Raw genomic sequence first — 17,875 nt, 5'->3', positions numbered from 1 at the left:
GCCTCGCCTGTAACATGGCCCTGGTGGTTGGTTTTACATGCGCAGCCAGACAAGAAAGGCCATTGTGTTTAGACAGAGGGCACGAGTTGGTTGAGCAAAGAGGAGACTCTCCCTGGTAATCTTGGAGAGTTATGATCTTGGATCCCAGAATCAGCAATGGGACTCTTGAACTGCATAGGGTGGTTTATGAGGTAGTCTGGACCCAGAGAACATTCTTTCCTACCCTAGGGCCTTTACACTTGCCCAAGTCATCTTAGAACTTATTTTCCCATACTCTGACAGACTAACTCTTCCTCAAGCTTTAGGTCTCAGCTTAAATGTTCAGAGAGGTCTTCTCTTGTAGCCCAACTTAATTGTTACCTTATCTGACATGTATTTATGAAGTGCCTACAACACCCAGGAACTATTCTAAGCTCTAGAGGGTACAGTGATTTAAAGGAAAAAATAAAAACAGTTAAAAATTCCTCCCTATGTGCTGTATTTCTCAAACCTCAGCATATTCATTATACATCTGGAACACTTGGTAAAACAGATTGCTAGGCCTCTTCATGACTGTCTGAATGGGTCAGTCTGAGGTGGGACTTGAGAATTTGCATTTCTGTCAAGATCCCACTGCTGCTGGTCTAGGAACCTGAGGTAGTTAAGGTTATGTGTCAGTTTGGCTGGGTCTTGTTTTGAGTGGCTGGGCAGCTGGTTGTAGTTATTCCCTGTGGTGAGATTGGTAATTAACTGCACAGTGGAATCAGGGTGCTTAGTAGCTGCTTTAGGGATGTGGTCTGCTTCCAGTATATAAGGAGAAGCATTGAGAATGGTCTGCAACTTTTGGCACGCTTGAATCCTGCATGTATCTGAGTCGTTGTTCATCAGCCTTCCATGTTGTCTGCTAGTCTTGGGAATTTCAATGGACTTGAATTAACGGCCTGCCGTGTGGTTTGGTAGTATCTATACTGTGCCTTTTTATTGCTGATCTTTGTTTACTTCTGTTTCTGCCTTCCCAAAGGAATGGATACTCTTTGTAGCGAGATGGGGGAATGTCTACCTTTTTCCCATTTTCTCTCTGGTGCTTAGCCGAGTGCCAGCACACAGCAGGAGTACCATAAATACTTGAAGGGCTAGAAGCAGGAAAGCAGACAAGCAACAAGGAGAACACTGTGCTGCTACTTCTCCAAACGTCTGCTCTTCTTAATTCAGCCATTTCCACTTTCCATAAGAAATTTTGGCAAGGGGACAGGCAGAACTTGGTTAGTGTATATTAGTTTTCTGTTGGCTGAACTAACAAAGTACCACAAACTTGGCTTAAGACATCAAAAATGTTTTCTTTCACAGTTGTAAAGGCTAGAAGTCCAAATTCAAGGTGTCAGTAGGATTGTTTTTTTCAGGAGGTGCTGAGGGAGAATACATTCCATGTCTTTCTCTGACCTTTTGATGGTTGCCAGCAGTCCTTGGCTTGTAGGCACATTATTCCAATGTCTGACTCTTTGTGTGTTTGTTTCTGTCTCAGAATCTCTTTCTCCTTATAAGGATTACTTATCACTACCCATGCTAATCCAGTGTGGCCTCATTTTAACTTGATTACATCTGCAAAGCCCTATTTCCTAATATTGTCACCTTCACAGGTACCAAAAGGAGCTCTGGAGGCATACTGGTAAAGCATTCAGCTGCTGAGCAAAAGGTCAAAAGGTCAATGGTTCAAACCCACCAACTGCTCTGCAGGAGAAAGATGAAGCATCTGTTTCTGTAAAGATTCACAGCTTTGGAAACACTATGAAGCAGTTGTACTCCGTCCTATAAGGTTGCTATGAGTCAGAATCAACTCGATGGCAGTGGGTGGGACACAGGTACCAGGGGTTGGGACTTCAACATAGTCCTATTTTTGGAGGCACAACCCATAACAGCTTCTCATCCTCAGAAACAATCTTAAGTGTTCAGATTACTGAAATACAGAAAATGCTTTTTGTTATAGGGGGGTAAGATTACAGAGCAAATGACTGAGTAAGAGTGAGAGTAGGGGGAGGTGGAGGGAGGAAGTGAAAGACTATACATGGCCTATGTTCATGTGTGTGGGATGGGGGTCAGAGGGAGGATTTTGTAATCAGAGAAACTGTGGTATGTAGGAATTTGGAAAAAAAAAAAGGCACACTGTAATTGGGCATTGAGATCACCTTTTTTTGAAAGCTATGTTAGAGTTGACACAAAGAACTCTGTGCTATAAAATCTCCCCATGAGGGCATCAAGATACAAGCCCATCATCTAAACTTCATTCCTGGGACAGACCCCTGGTCCCTGCCAGCTACAGTAGAGTCTAAAGTGTCTTTATAATGAACTCACTTATCTACAGAATTTTTCTAAAAAGCTCTTTGATAATATTTGGCACCATTTGCAATTGATGATTCCTCTAAGAGATACCAAGACAGGATTGGTCCATGCCCCAAGTAGGCTCTGGAGCCAGGAGACATGAGTATAATTAATTTCCTGAGAACCCAGATTAAAAGTGCTCGTAGTGCAGATGAAGGGGCACTAGCCTTATTTTGCCTTGGATCCATTCTACTTGAGATCAGACCCAGCCTGGCACCTCTGTGAACCACCTGGAATTGTAGATAAAGTGTGGCACATATGTTTATTTTCTGGGTTGAGCATCTATAATGCTCAATAATGTACCAAAAAAATCTGTGCTCCCAAGAAACCAAAGGGAATTTGGTTTGAGATTTAAAAGTGACGAGTTTTTCTGGACTAGGAAATTCAATCAGCATCTACCATGTCTTTGCTCAAGACAAAAACCCACTACCATCAAGTTGATTTTGACTCATAGCGACCCCCATTGGGTTTCTGAGGCAGTAAATATTCGTAGAAGTAGATTGCCCTGTCTTCCTTCCCTGGAGTGGCTGTTGAATTTGAACCACCAACCTTTTGCTTAGCAGTCAAATGCCTTAGGCGCTGAGTCACCAGAACTCCTTTACTCAAAACAGGACACGCAATTTTATTTTATAATTAATAAAATATGTATAATTAATTTTTTTTTTTTTTTGCAGAGAATTCTATACTTTCTCTGGAGTCCTCAAGATGTCTCTTTGTCAAAAATAAATTACAACAAAGTATTTTGGCAAAATATGAATTACTAGCTGGTTGTATGGGGGCTCTGACAGCTGACATCTCCCAAAGCATTAGATTGAGAGGCATGGTTCCTGGCTCGTTGTGTGGCTAGACTTTGTACATGCTAATTGCATTTGATGCCATTAGCATGTACCAAGTCAAGCCACATAACAACAACAATTACATTTGATAGCAAGCTTTTGTACTTCCAGGTCTTTTCCCTTCACGTCAAAGTGAGTTTTTGTCAAGTTGATTCCTACTTAAAACAATCCTGTGTATGTCAGAATAGAACTGCGCTTCATAGCATTTTCAGTGCCTAAGTTTTTTAAAAGTAGATGGCTAGGCCTTTACTTTGAGGTGCCTCTGAGTAGACTCGAACTTCCAACCTTTTCATTAGCAGCTGAGCATATTAACTGATTGCACCACCCAGGGATTCTTTTCTTCATATAGGATAACTATTCATTGAGCTACTATGGATTTTAAGAAACACATTTAAGATTTGCTCTTTTTTTCTAAGTACAAAACTATATACTATTTTGTATATATACTTCTTTGGGGATTATGCTTGACATTGGATAAAAGAATAGACTCTGCCTGATTTTTACATTGAACTTTTTGTCCATAGAGAAAAAGGTCATGCTACCTTGGGTAGGAATTAAAGAAGTAGCCCTGGGTAGGAGGAGGAAAGAGCAGAATGACTGATAGAAAAGAAAAATATAAATGTCTCATTTCTGTAAAGGTTAAGTCAAAAAGGGCTAGAAGATACAAAAAGTCTATTTTAAAAATTGGTCCAATATAAGTCTCCCCAAAAATATACCATTTAAAATGTTGGTGGTTCAGAATCCAGTGAGTGGGTATGCCCATATTATTAAGCTAGGAGACTCTCATAAATGTTGGCAACAAGGTCCAGTTTAAACTTAGCAACTGCTAATGGCAGATATCGAAGTTGGTTCTTATAAACTCGCTTTTCAGAACCCAGTACCCTTCATCCATTAGACTGCTCTAAAACCAAATTGGTAAATTTCATTTCTTTGGTCATTCATTGTAATTGTTCAAGGAGCTTGGCTGGCATAGTGCCTAAGGTATTTGACTGCTAACCAGAGGGCTGGTGGTTCAAACCCAACAGCTGCTCCACAGAAGGAAGATGGAACACTCTATTTCCAAAAATATTTACTGCCTTGGAAATCCAAAGTGGGTTGCTATGAGTCAGAATTGACTCAATGACAGTGATAAGACTGCTCTAAAACCAAACCAGTGAATTTCATTTCTTTGGCTATTCAGTGTAATTATTAGATAGTTGTAAAACCCATATTTTGTGTCTTAAGCACCTAGCTTCTCAGAAAATGAAAAGCTTAAATAATAATTAATTACATATTTTTAAAAATCTGTGCTAACTGTACTTCCAGTTCATGAGCAAGAAACCCTTCTGTTTAGTGCCTTTGGAAACTTGTAAACTGCTGCTGTGGTAGTAATGTATCAACTTGGTTGGGCTGTGGTTTTGAGTGGCTGGGCAGCTGGAGGCCATTATTCCTGATGTGACATTGGATATAGTATAATCAACTCCATGGTGGAATCTGTTCTGAGCAGCTAATTAGTTGCCTTGGGGAGATGGGGGAAGAGGGGTAGCCTGCTTCCAGTATATATGGAGAAGCTTTGGGAAAGGTCTGTATCTTTTGGTTCATCTGGATCCTGCATTTGGCTGAATCTTCGTCTCACTCAGTAGCCTTCCATGTTGCCTGCTGGTCTTGGGGTTGTTCCTGGACTTGAACTAGTGGACTGCCATTTTGTCTGCTAATCTTGGAACTACGCCATTTTGCTTGCTGATCTTGGGTTTGTCAGCCTTAGCAGCCAGCAGTTGTGTGAGTCAGAAAAAACCCCAGCTCTAGTGGGCCTGTCACAAGAGACAGAGCTGAAGCCCAAAGTTGAGGGGCCTTCACCCAGCTCCTAGAGCTGGCACTTTGAACTTGGACTTCTAGTCTCCTAAATGGTAAGAGGATAAATTCCTATTTGTTAAAGCCATCCACTTGTGGTATGTGTGTCAGAGCAGCACTAGAGAACCAAGACATCTGCTCATGATCCTTTGGAGATGATTTACGAAAGGAAGATCTGATTGATTGGTAGCAGGGTTTGAAAAACCTTCTCCTTTTGTATAGAGTCACCCATATTTGTGTACCCAGCATGGGATTATGCAAGAAAGGTGTTTCAGAGGAAAGGGCAATCAGAGAAGCTATGTGGCCTCCAAGCTATTTAAATTACCTTCTTTGTTATGCATTCAATGGGACCAGACTCATCAGATCAGGTACTTTTCCGGGATGGTAGGAAGAACTGATAGAGTTTGAACTGGTACATAAGGGAGAAGGAACTCTAAACTACGTGTTTGGTGGTGGGTCATGGGACAGTGGAGCCCAGATCAGGGAGTGTATTCAATCCATTGGTCAATCTGATGACTTTGTAGTAGGGAGTTGACCAAGCCTGTAAAGTTTATCGTTCACAGTGGTATAGAAATGAGAAGCATTGGGGTTATAAACAGTTGTACCCTGAACTGGAAAAAGTCATGGTACCTGTGCTAGGGGAAAAAGACCCACGATTCACACATGTTCTATGTTGTTGTTGTTGTTATGTGCCATTGAGTCGGCCCTGACTCATAGCGACCCCTCCTTGGGTTGCCGAGGCAGTATCACTATGAAAGTAGATTGCCCAACCTTCCTTCTGAGGAGTGGCTGGTGGGTTTGAACTGCCAGCCTTCTGGTTAGCAGTCAAGTGCCTTAGGCACTATGCTACCAGAGCTCCTACATATTCTATAGCAACCCTTTTATTAAACTCTAATTGGACATAAAGCAACAATTATCTGGATGAGGGAAACTGTCAGCATATACACAGCATAGAGGTCGATGGAATCTGCTGACTCACAGCCATGGTGGTCATTATACAGGACAAAGAACAAAGGAAATCATCACAAGATCATGACTAGTGACAGGTCAGTCCATCACTGTTGCAGGGGAGACTACAGAAGTTGGGAGAGGACCATGGTTAGGATATGTACACAACTGCACATTCAAACAGGTTACAGGATTGGTTCTGGGGCTTCCAGCACCTGGCTAGTGGTGGTTAGGGTATGAGTCATGATCATGTGACTGAGTCCTAGCCACAAGGTGACTACAAGACAGTACCAGGACCCCCATCCCCAACTTAAATTAGGTAACTGATTGGCTATTTTCGATAAGTGTCCAGGCAAGTTCCCTAGTTCTTTGTGTGAGCACTTTTCTGCATACTAGTTAATTTACTTTCAACCACACTCTTCTGGAGGGCAAACCTACCCCTCCCTGGGCTTGCCCCAGACTTGTCTAAGCATAGTTACATTGCTGGTCTAATAGCAAGCATTGGGGAAGTAACACAAAGAACCCAAATGTCTGAATTTATTCCAAGACTCTAACTGGAGTTAGGGTTCCCACTGTAGGCCGCAGCCTTCCACAAACCAAGTGATGTACAATATAAGCTCTAATGCACACAAATGATAAACATACATTAACTAGATAATAGGTACTTGTATTTATAAGCCTGTTTCAGGGTGAAAAATCCTGAAAGTAGCCCTGGAAATGGAGGTGCTACTTCCTGCAAAGTAGTAACCCATTGCCATTGAGTCAATTCTGACTTGTGGCAACCCTATAGGACAGAGTAGAACTGCCCCAAAGGGTTTGTAAGATAAGACTGTAATCTTTATGGAAGCAGACTGCTTCATCTTTCTCCCACAGAGTATCTGGTGAGTTCGAACCACTAAACTTTCAGTTGGCAGATGAGTGCTTTAACCACTGTGCCACCAGGGCCCCTCCACAATAGTACGAGGGGAGAGAAGGACAGTTTCACTTTTCCTTTATCCATGGACCACTTGTTTCACTTTGATTATTCCTCAAAACCTCCTCTATTTCCTTATTTGTAAAATAGAGGTCATAATCTTACCTATGGGAGCTCTGGTAGTGTAGTGCCTAAGGTACTTGACTGCTAACCAAAAGGCTGTCGGTTCAAACCCACCATCCACTCCTCAGAAGGAAGGTTGGGCAATCTACTTCTGTAGTGATACTGCCTCAGAAACCCAAGGAGGGGTTGCTATGAGTCGGGTCAGACTTGATGGCACATAACAATCTTGCATATCTTATGGGGCAATTTAAGGTTAAGCAAGTTAACACATATAAAGCATTCAGCATAGTATCTGACGCATGTCAGATACTCAGTGAATGTTGGACATATTTAATTTATGGTCAGTTTGACTCCTTCCAACCACTCAAATCTTATTGTAACATCATTTCCTCTCCATTGCTTTCTGAACTCAAGTCATATATATATATTTTTTTAATTCAAATGTTCAAATAAGCCATGCTTCTCCAACTGCAGGATGTTTGCACATGCTAGTTCCTCTGCCTGGAGCATAATCATTCTTTGCCTAGTTAATTCACATTCTTCCTTGGATTCTCAGGTCCATCATAACGTTTTTGAGTAGACCCTCCTGAACATCTGTGGCAATTTCTAAGAAAGTACACTAGTGGTCTGTCGAGTTTAGTTGCCTTCAAGAACTTGGTTCTAATAAGGAAAAATGTATCCCTTAATATTAAAAGTAGATATTCAAATAAAATAGTATTATGTTGTTGTTACATGCTGTCGAGTCAGACCCAGCTCATAGCGATCCCTTCTTGGGTTTCCGAGGCAGTATCACTCTGGAAGTAGATTGCCCAACCTTCCTTTTGAGGAGTGGCTGGTGGGTTTGAACTGCCAGCCTTCTGGTTAGCAGTCAAGTGCCTTAGGCACCATGCTACCAGAGCTAAGAAGCAAAAAAAAAAAAAAAGTTTGAAAAATGCACAGAGCTATCAAAGTCAGTCAGTCTACATTTGGGGTTCTTGCACCTTTAGAGGAATCCTTAAATAGATTTTGAGAGTATTAAAGTCCCTGAAATTCTCCCCTTCCACCGCAACCTTGTGAACATGTTGTAAGGATTCGTGTGATTAAATGACTATTTTCTTTCCTGCTAGATTATAAGTGCCACGAGAGCTCATCGTTGCCCTCAGATGAGTGTGTACACACTAAATTGTGACAGAAAGAATCTGTGCTGGCTCTGACATAGCTCTTTGAGCACAAAATGTGGTTATGATTGCATGGCGCTGAAGCGGCTAAATGAAACCATAATGTCTGGGTGGCAGCTAGGGAGGAAGACTATACACACAATTCAGTTTAATTCTAATATATTTTTGAGAGACTCCGATGAGGTCTAGGGAGTTTCCTTTGGCATTTGAGGATATGGGCAAGACTCATTAAAGTGGCTAAGCAACTTTCACTTTGGGAGAGCCTCATTAAAGTAAGGGTCATTAAGTCCCATTTTTCATTTTAAAAAGATGCTGAGTGCACCGAGGTCAGCCCTCTGCCATTGAAAGGCAAAACCACGTTTCAGGCAAATCACATGCCCCCATGGACCGAGCCCTTTCAGGATTAGCTGCAACTGGAAGCCAAAGAAAAATGGATCATTTAAGCAGTAAAACCCATCTGAATGAAACCCAAAGAACCACATTTTGGTTTATAACAGCTTTAGGGAATTCCCATTTAATCAAAATAGAAGACTACAGCATTTGCCATGAGAATTCATGCAACTTATCTAGGTTTTAGTGATATCTTTTTAATTAGTTGATGTGCTGCAGAAATCTTAAAATGCTGAAAACAACTGGGAAACAAATAAAAGTGGGATTTGCAGTTGTGTATGGCAGTTGTATTTGCTTCCTTAGTTTCCGGCAATTTTGCTAACAAGTAACCTGTAACCTACTTCTGATCTACTTCTCAACTAAGATAATTATTTGGTTAATATTCATGCTTCAGTTTATAATCCTAATTAGTTCTCCAACTAGTATTCCCTAGCAATGTGTACTCGTCCCTCATCTTACTTATGGTTCTTGCTATTTGGGATCTCTTGCTTTGCATTTAAAAGATGACAGTGTCCAAAATTTCTATATTTTCAAGCATTGTCATGTGTTCTTGTCAGGAGAGTTAACTAGCGTATTCCATAATTTAGAACTCAGAGGGAACAGAGTGAAACACGTCTCACATTGAAGCAGTTTCTCTTACTGGAATTGCACCTGTTACAAATTATAATGGATCCTAAATATATTTTGAATTATTTCTTGAGAAATAGGTGGAGTGTTGTGGTGAGTTTAAAAAAGGGTTTGGTATCAGGCAGATGTGCATTAAAATTGCCTCTCTCTACTCATCTGGGCAAGGGTTTTAATCTGAGTCTAAATGTTGATTATGCCATCTGCCTTGCAGAACTGCCTCAAGGGTTTAGTGAGATGAGGAAATCGAGTGTTTAGCACATAAATGCCTGCTACTCTCCATATCAGCGCAGCCCAACAGGAATAGAACGTGAGCCACTTAAGTAATTTCAAATGTTCTAGTAGCTACATTGAAAAGTAAAACAAAACAAAACAAAACAAAAAGTGAAATTAATTATATCTATTTTATTTAATCCAACATACGCAAAATTTCATTTCAACATGCATGGAACAATTAATGAGATATTGTATATTATTAAAAAAGCAGAAAACACCCAAGTCTTTGAAATAGTTTGTTTTACACTACCAGTACACTGCAATTTGGACTAACCACATTTTATGGGTTTAACAGCCCATATAGCCAGTGGCTACTATATGGGACAGCATAGCTCTAGATGGTCAATAAATACTCATTTCTTTTGTTTTTAGTGAGTATTTAAACTTGAGTCATCCAGCTGTCATCATGTGGAGCCAAGGGATTGGCTGCTTTGGAGAATCAGGAATCTGTACTCATAGCTGTTAAATTTATTTACCTGCATGAAAAACCATCTTTAGTGCAACACTTAAGGGAATGTAGGTACAAGTGGTTTGCAGCATTTTATTTGCCTTACAGAACATGGTTCTAATGAGAAAAAATGTATCCCTTGATAATAAAAGTAGACATTCAAATAAGTGTTATGAGAAGCAATTTTTTTTTAAGTTTGGAAAATAAACAGAGTAATCTGATTTAGTTGGTCTAAACTTGATGTTTTTGCATCTTTAGGTAAAATCCTGGAAAAGACTTTGAGGGCACCTGTTCTGGTTGCCTAGTGTTGCTCTGATAGGAATATACCACAAATGGGATGGACTTAACAAACAGGAGTTTATTTTCTTACAGTTTGGAGGCTTTAAGTCCAAGTCCAAAGTGCCAGGCTCTAGGGGCTGTGTAAAAGTCCCTTAGCCTTGGACTTCAGCTCTGTCTCCAGCTCCGGCGCACTGAAGCTAGAGGCTTTCCTTTACTCAGACAGCTGCTGGCTGCTGAGGCTGCCAAGCCCAAGGTTGACAAGTAACAAGGCACAGTCCTGATATTACCAAACCACATGGCAGGCCATTAATTCAAGTTCATTGTAAGTCCCAAGGTAGACAGAACAGGCAGGCTGTTGAACAATGACACAGCCACATGCAGGGTTCAAGGTGCCATAAGCTAGAGACCGTTCCTCAAGGCTTCAACTTTTATACAGTAAGCAGACCACATTCCCTAAGGCAGCTATTCAGCTGCTCACAGTAGATTCCACCATGGAGTTGATTACCAGTCTTATCATGGGGAATAACTACCACCAGCTGCCCAGCCACTCAACCAGGCCCAGCCAAGTTGACACACAAACTGAACTACCATAGCAGTTAACATCCCTGAAATTACATGGAACATACTTGTTATTCTATGTACATTTTTCTGAAGAGAAGTCATAGCTTCCATCAGATTCTCAAATGGGCCCAGAAAATAAAAGTTCAAGTAGGGGTGGTAGGTGGTCCTGTTGGTTACAGTGGACTTTGTGTTTTCAAGAAAGTTAGGGTTTCACGTCAGTCAGTACAGTTGTAAATGGTCGCTTGTCACTATTATCCAGGAAAATCCCTCAACTATACCGCACTGGCTAGGAGATGCTCCCACCACAAGGCTCTGGGGAGCTTATAGACTCATTGAGGGAATGGCAGATTCTTGCCTCCTGGCTTCTGCTCCCTCCAGGGCAGCCACTGTAGAATGTTTAGTTTTTGGTTGAGCCCAGTTGAATGCACCTAAGGTAACTGTTCATGTGAGGGCTACCCATCTCTCCCCTGAGTATATGATGCAAAGATTAGCGGGACCATGTATTGGGTTCTGAATTAAAACCCCAGTTTGGTTATTAGTAAGTTGCTTTTTTTTTTTTTTGCCTCCCAAGTCTCTCTTGGGAGCTCTGGTAGCATAGTGCCTAAGGCATTTGACTGCTAATCAGAAGGCTGGTAGTTCAAACCTACCAGCCATTCCTCAGAAGGGAGGTTGGGCAATCTACTTCTGTAATGAAAGCACCTCGGAAACCCAAGGAGGGGTCGCTATGAGTCGGATTTGACTCTACGGCAGTGAGTTTGAGTTTATTTAGAAGTGTCTCCTACTCATTGCTAAAGTAATGGTTTTTAAGATCTCTTGCAAATACCTTTAGGGGTTGGTTTGTTAAATTAGGTTTGTGAAACCTCCTCCTTGTTGTTGTTATTATGTCCTGTCGAGTTGGACTTCCTTCCCAGGAGTGGCTCGTGGGTTTGGACCGCCAGCCTTCTGCTTAGCAGTCAAGGGCCTTAGGCACTACACTATCGCTATCAGAGCTCCTGGGAAACCTCCTATTACATTGCAAATCATGACCAAGTCTATCTAAATGAAGAAGTGATTTTTAAAGTAAGTTGGAATCAAAGGCTCTGGATATGTTAGCTTTTACTTCCCTCTGCTCTTTCGTAGAAGTCTTTGTGTGCCACAAGTGGTGAAATGCTCTACTACTAACAAAAGGTTGGTGATTTGTACCCACCCAGTGGCACCTCAGAAGAAAGGTCTTGAGGTCTTCTGAAAAATCAGTCATTGAAAACCCTATGGAGTACAGTTCTATTCTGACATGCAGGGGGTTGCTGTGAGTTGGAATTGACTCAGTAATAGCTGGTGTGGTTTTTGGTACTTTTTGAAGTGGCACAAGCTGGCCCTCCAGGTCCAAAGACACCCAAGTGCCCAGATTAGAATCGCCCCTGGCTGACACTGATGTCACATGGTTGGGTTCAAGCTCTTTGTCCTTGGGGCCACATGTGCTTTTCTGGCCTTTAATAATGTGCAAGGGGAGGAAAGTGATTTCCCCAAAGAAATCCATATGCCTATATGCAATTTATGATTCATCTGACTGGGGTTTGTTCTGTGTTAAACATTAGATGACAAGACAGGGTACAAGGTAAGAGTGCTGGAGATGGGGAGTTTCTCCTGGGAGCCACAGATCCAATTTGGATGGAAGTTGAACTTGAAGAATATTGGGAAACCATGATGTTAATAGTCCACCTTTTGCCAAAACCTTACTTTGTAGAGTTGATTAGAGTAATGTAGTAGATACTTACCTTAGCTATGCCTAGCTCTGGAATGGGTAATGCATAGACATCTTAATAGAGAGGAGTAAGGGTTTCAGTGTGTCATTTTCATGAAGTTGTGCAATTACCGGTGTGACTACTAATTAGTCTCAAGATTCTGGCCCCAAAGGAGGGTTTTGGGTTGGAACCTGGGCTGTGGAAGGAATCTATGTCCACGATGCATAAACACCTAGTCATTCAATCAAAATTACTGTCAGGTCAGTGATTAAGCTAGATGTCTGGCATCATGGCAAATGAGAATGACACCCTTACTAATCTCCCCCCTCCCATTTTTTTCCCCCAGTAGTTATTACAGCTGAAATTGGTTTAAACTCTATAATCAGGGAACAGTTTGTTGCAAATTCATTATTTAGGGGATTGGGGTTGTTACAACTGAAAAGTATCAGTTTTGAAGCCCACCCACTTTGGTTACCCTTGTTACTGTATGAAGATTGTCTGATTTTCAGATGCACCTTACAAATGAAAAGTTGGGCCCAGTCGCTGACACTTATTACTGACAGGCAGTAATAATTGCAAGAAACCACAGAGATTTAATTGAAAACATAATCCCAACTGATAAACTTGCTCATAGCTATTGTTGTTTATAGCCCACAGTGCCAGATTGAGGCATTCTAGAATGTAGACAGAATGCAGGCTTATATGCGAATTTACTTTCTTATTCTTTGCTGACAGCCCTTAGTTTTACGACTGTCATTGGGCAGGTTCAAGGCTTCAGATGGTCTGAAAGACTCAAATCCTTCCAAGGTAGCAGATAATGCAATCAAAGAAAAAATAAACATTGCAAAAGACTTTTATTTTATAGGCACCACTGCAAAATGAGGAATCACCTGCAAACATATCAAATAGAAAATAATTTATTTTAACTTCATTTTAATGTTGGTAACTAATCATGATTTCATGAACTTGCTTCTCAAAGTCTGTACCTTCAAATCTACAAAGCAAAGGTTTACTACATGAGCACTTAAAATTCCACAAACCATCTCCATCCACAACTTTCCTGTACATGCAAAGTCTTCCAATGGGTTGCAATATTTGCAAACATGCTTTATAATCTTCTGTAAAGCTGCACGATATTTTGCTTTCAGTTAAAACCTTTACACTTGCTTGGGAACCTTAACCAGAAAATGCTTAAATGTGCATTGTAATGCTAAACACTGCTGGTTTGATTACGTGTGTTAAATCATTAGCCAAAGAGTTTGGTGGTTTGAGTTGAAACTTTGACCTAAATAATATATTAATGGTCACTCATATGAAACACACTCAGCAAAGGAACATTATAAAATAGGGTTCCACTAAAAATACATATTGGCAGTTGTATTTGTGTTTTAGGCAGGAAAAAAAAGCACATTTAACTTTTTTATATGAATATAGTTTAAACAAATTATCTTGTGAAAGTATGCTTAATAAAAGGGTTTTTTCTTTTCAAATTTAAACACTTTATGTAAAAGATAACAAGTAAAAAAGTACAATTGCTATTTGAAAAAAACCTCTTGTTAATATTGCCTTCCAACCAACATAGTAAGGGTGGTTTACCTCCAGTGAAAATAGAGCTATGACACCCAGAGTTGACAACTTTCGACTATAAACACGGTGACTGTATTTATCTTATATACAAAAACTTGCCACATTGAACGAGGCAGGAATCTCTACCCCAATGGTAGTGTTCTTTTTTATGTACATAATGCAAATGTGGAAATTATACAGTAGTCACAGATAAGAAAGAATTGTATACTCTAGTGCCATCTGGAGACTTTGTGCCGTGGGTTAAGAGTTCTTGGATTGTCATCCAATTGTCAAATATCTTTTTATTCCTCTTCTTCATCATCTTTTTGTGGCTCAGTTCGATGATGTTCATCTCTTTCTTGTCATCGGCCCCCTGCTGCTCTCTGAGACAATCTAACCTGCTCTGCATCATGAACTCACGCCTCCGCCGTTGCTCCTTGGCCTTCACCAGGTGTTGCTTCCGCTCCTCTTTGCTCCAGTACCGCCCCATCTTCATCTCACTGATGGCGTCGTCATCAGTAGTCATGCCACTACGCTCCTCCCGGATTTTCAGGGCACGCTCTCTCAGCAGGCGGTCCCTCACAGGCCTCTTGGTGATGTAGCGTGTGCCATCACTCCGGATCTTTACCTTCCACTCCATTCTCTGTTCCGATTGGCTGGCTGAATTCAGGTCCTTGCACATGCTCACCAGGCTCATCTGGCTTTGCGCATACTCGACAGCAGACTTCTGCTGGATCAGCTGCATGTAGCTCTGGTAGTGTTGGGCATGTGCCGGGATGTGGGCATGCTTGTATGGAGAATGGTGGTAAGAGGACAGGTAGGAGCCACCTAGCTTCTGACTGGGGGTGGGGCTTCTGCTCCCGTCACTGGGTTTCCTCTCTTTGCTCTCCAGGGGCTGGCTGAGGTCCAGCTCTTTAGGAGAAGGGCTATAGTTAGGGGTGTCGATGTCAGGATCTTCCGTGATGGAGAGCAGATTCTTTGGGGATGCCCCGTATGCTTCTGTGGTACCTGCAGCCCCTTCACTCCCTTCCGTGGCTCTCCTCAAGGAGTTGTCTGGGGAGATTTCCAAGGTGAGCGGGGTGCTCCGGCAGCTCTCTCCAGTGTTGTAGGCACTTGAGCTATCTTTATCAGATTTCTCCGGGAGCTCGGTGATGTCCGAGAGCTCGTGTCTGCGGACATCGATGTTGGTGTAGTTTCGGAAGCTGCTGTTGAGCATCCAGGACTCGCGGTACTGCTCCTTGAGCTGCTGCATCTTGTGGGCACGCACAATGCTAAGGCACTCCAGCTCGATGTTGCGGAGCTCCTCGTTAAGCAGCTCCAGCTCCTTGTCCACGCTCTCGGGGTCACTCTTGCTTGCATCCAGGGGGCTGCTGGGGTAGTACAGGCTGTAGGGACTGGCACTCTTCACCTGGCACTTGAGCTCCAGGAGCTCCCGGAAGCGCTCACACTCGTCCATTGGGATGCCCAAGTAGTCAGCGTCGGTGCAGTCGGCGGAGATGAACGACTCATTGCTGAAGGGCAGGTCCCCACTGCCAAGAGTGTCCTGGCTGCAGGTCAGCTTCCTCTGCCCTGCCAGTGGGTTGGAGGACGCTGTGGGGTCGTCTCCATTGTTCTCCTGCTCTGAGCTTTCATCGTTTCGGGTGCTTTCATCTGTGCGCCCCACACCACTGTCCTTCTCGTGCTGGTTAGACAAGATGGTGGCTGTGTCAGTGGTGCCGCCATCTTCCTCCTGCTTTTTCTGCATAACAGAGAATAGCAATAACAAAGCTCAGAGAGCTGAGGAGCAGTTACACAACTGCTACTTTTGCTGCAGAATAGGTGTTTCTAGATAGGGCAGGTTCTACATTTCCAAAGCTGAGGATTAACATATAATAATATTAGGACTAGGACTAAACCTAAAACTAAACCTATTGCCTTGACATCAATTCCAACTCATGGCTATCCCATTTCTTACAGAGGAGAACTGCTTTTCTTGGCTATAATCTTTATAGAAGCAGCTCTCCACACCATTCTTCTGAAGTGCTGCTGAGTGCGTTCAAACTGCCAGTCTTTATGCGTGTAAACCATTTGTGCCATCCAGAGACATAGGACTTGGCCGAGGGCCTGGGAATTAGCCAGCTGTTCCTCTAACAGGACAAGGCAATGTTTTGTTCTGTTAAATATAATGTTTTCCTAAGTTGGAGCTGACTCGGTGGTAACTAACAACTTTCTAATGTTCAAGTGCTTGGCTCCTACCCAAAAAGTTGATGCTTCCAATCTACCCAGGACTGCCTTAAAGAAAGGTATGGTGACCTACTTCCCAAAGATCTGCCATTGAAAACCCTATGGATCACAGTTCTACTCTGACACAGTGTTGTATAAATCAGAATCAACTTGAAGGCAACCAGTTTCCCTCTAATCTGGGAAAGTCCTGACCCTTGTTTTCATCCTCAGTTTTCTCATCTGTAAAATGACAGTAAGAATAGTGGCCTTATCTCATGAATGAGTATTAAATAAACCCATGCGTAGGAAGCATGAAGCACACGAGGCCTTGTTTAGCTCCTAAGGATTGAATGAATGGATTATTATGACTCTGATGTTGGTAGTGATATAGTATGGAGACACAGGGCTCCAAACAACTTAGACTAAATAGAGAAATGCTCTACTCTAGAAACATGACTTCGTTTCCACTGATCTTTGTTAATGCACGGAGCCCCCATGTGGCGCAAAGGGAAGGTTAAGCAATAGATACTGACCAAGAGATTGGCAGTTTGAACCCACTCAGAGGTGCCTTGGAACACAGGCCTGGTGAAAAGTCACAGCCAGGAAAACCCTATGAAGCACAGTTTGACTCTGGAACACATGGGGTTGCCATGAATTGGAATTAACTTGACAGCAACTTTTTTTTTTTTTTAAATGTTAATGGTGGTGCATGTGTTTTCCAAACCAAGCTGCAGAAGGTTGGCTACACCTCGGCCTTACTGCTTGGTAGCATAGTGGCTAAGGCACTTGACTGCTAACCAGAAGGCTGGCAGTTCAAACCCACCAGTCACTCCTTGGAAGGCAGATTGGGCAATCTACTTCTGTAGTGATAACGCCTCTGAAACCCAGGGATGGGTTGCTATGAGTCGGATCTGACTCAGGGCAGTGAGTTTGGCTAGGAGGAGGATCAGTGTGAATTTCATTGTGGCTCAAATAGAAAAGCACTGGGGTCTGATTGTTTTAGCAGCAAGGAGGAGATGGAGGCCACCAGTTTCCCTGCGCTGAGCAGGGTAGGGCTAGCCAGGTGGCAGTATTACCTGCTGCAGCACACTTGCTGTGAACTGCATGGCCTGCTGGTGCTGCTCCTCCAGCATGTCCAGGTGCAGGTCATCCAGGAAGTCATTCCGATCATCGTCCATCCAGCCTTCATCCAGCTGTGGAGAAAAAGCAGCCAACACATGCCTCAGGAGAACTGCCTTTTTAATGAATTACTATATATATATTTTTAAAGCAAGGACATTATTGATGGGGAATATAATATTTCTTATATTATTTCTAGAGCTCCCTCCAGGAGTGATCAAAATATAATCTGACTTGATGTTTTCCTCTATGTCAAATAATAGTACTGCCTACCCCAAATCAGGAGTCTCCTCTACTGGCTTTAAAGTCTTTTTATTTGCAGGTGAAGCTCTTTTAAGCTACTGGCCCCAACACAAGTTTAGTAAGGGCCAGAAAAGAAACTACTTTTAACATGCAAAGTGTTCTTTCTAGCCAAACAAACCCTAGCTTTAACAACTAGCTTTTTGGCTTAGGCAAGGTCTATTACTCTATCAGGAGCTCTGGTAGCATAGTGCCCAAGGCAGTTGACTGCTAACCAGAAGGCTGGC

At 42.3% G+C, this 17,875-nt stretch overlaps 1 protein-coding gene across 1 annotated transcript in view; it reads right to left on the bottom strand.

The window, feature by feature from the left end:
• Nucleotides 1-14,220: 14,220 nt before the first annotated feature.
• The window catches only part of PDZRN3 (PDZ domain containing ring finger 3), a 333,824-nt gene continuing 330,169 nt past the window's right edge, over nt 14,221-17,875 (bottom strand). The window contains exons 9-10 of the mRNA XM_007947322.2: nt 17,306-17,422; nt 14,221-15,765 (exon numbers count right to left, since the gene is read on the bottom strand). Coding sequence (XP_007945513.1) covers nt 14,221-15,765; nt 17,306-17,422 — 1,662 coding nt within the window. The remainder of the gene's footprint in view (nt 15,766-17,305; nt 17,423-17,875) is intronic.

Source organism: Orycteropus afer, unplaced genomic scaffold, assembly GCF_000298275.1.
Source record: "Orycteropus afer afer isolate SDZICR_OR568_19922 unplaced genomic scaffold, OryAfe1.0 scaffold00180, whole genome shotgun sequence".
Lineage (NCBI taxonomy): Eukaryota > Metazoa > Chordata > Mammalia > Tubulidentata > Orycteropodidae > Orycteropus > Orycteropus afer.
This window is presented reverse-complemented; position numbering and strand designations above follow the sequence as displayed.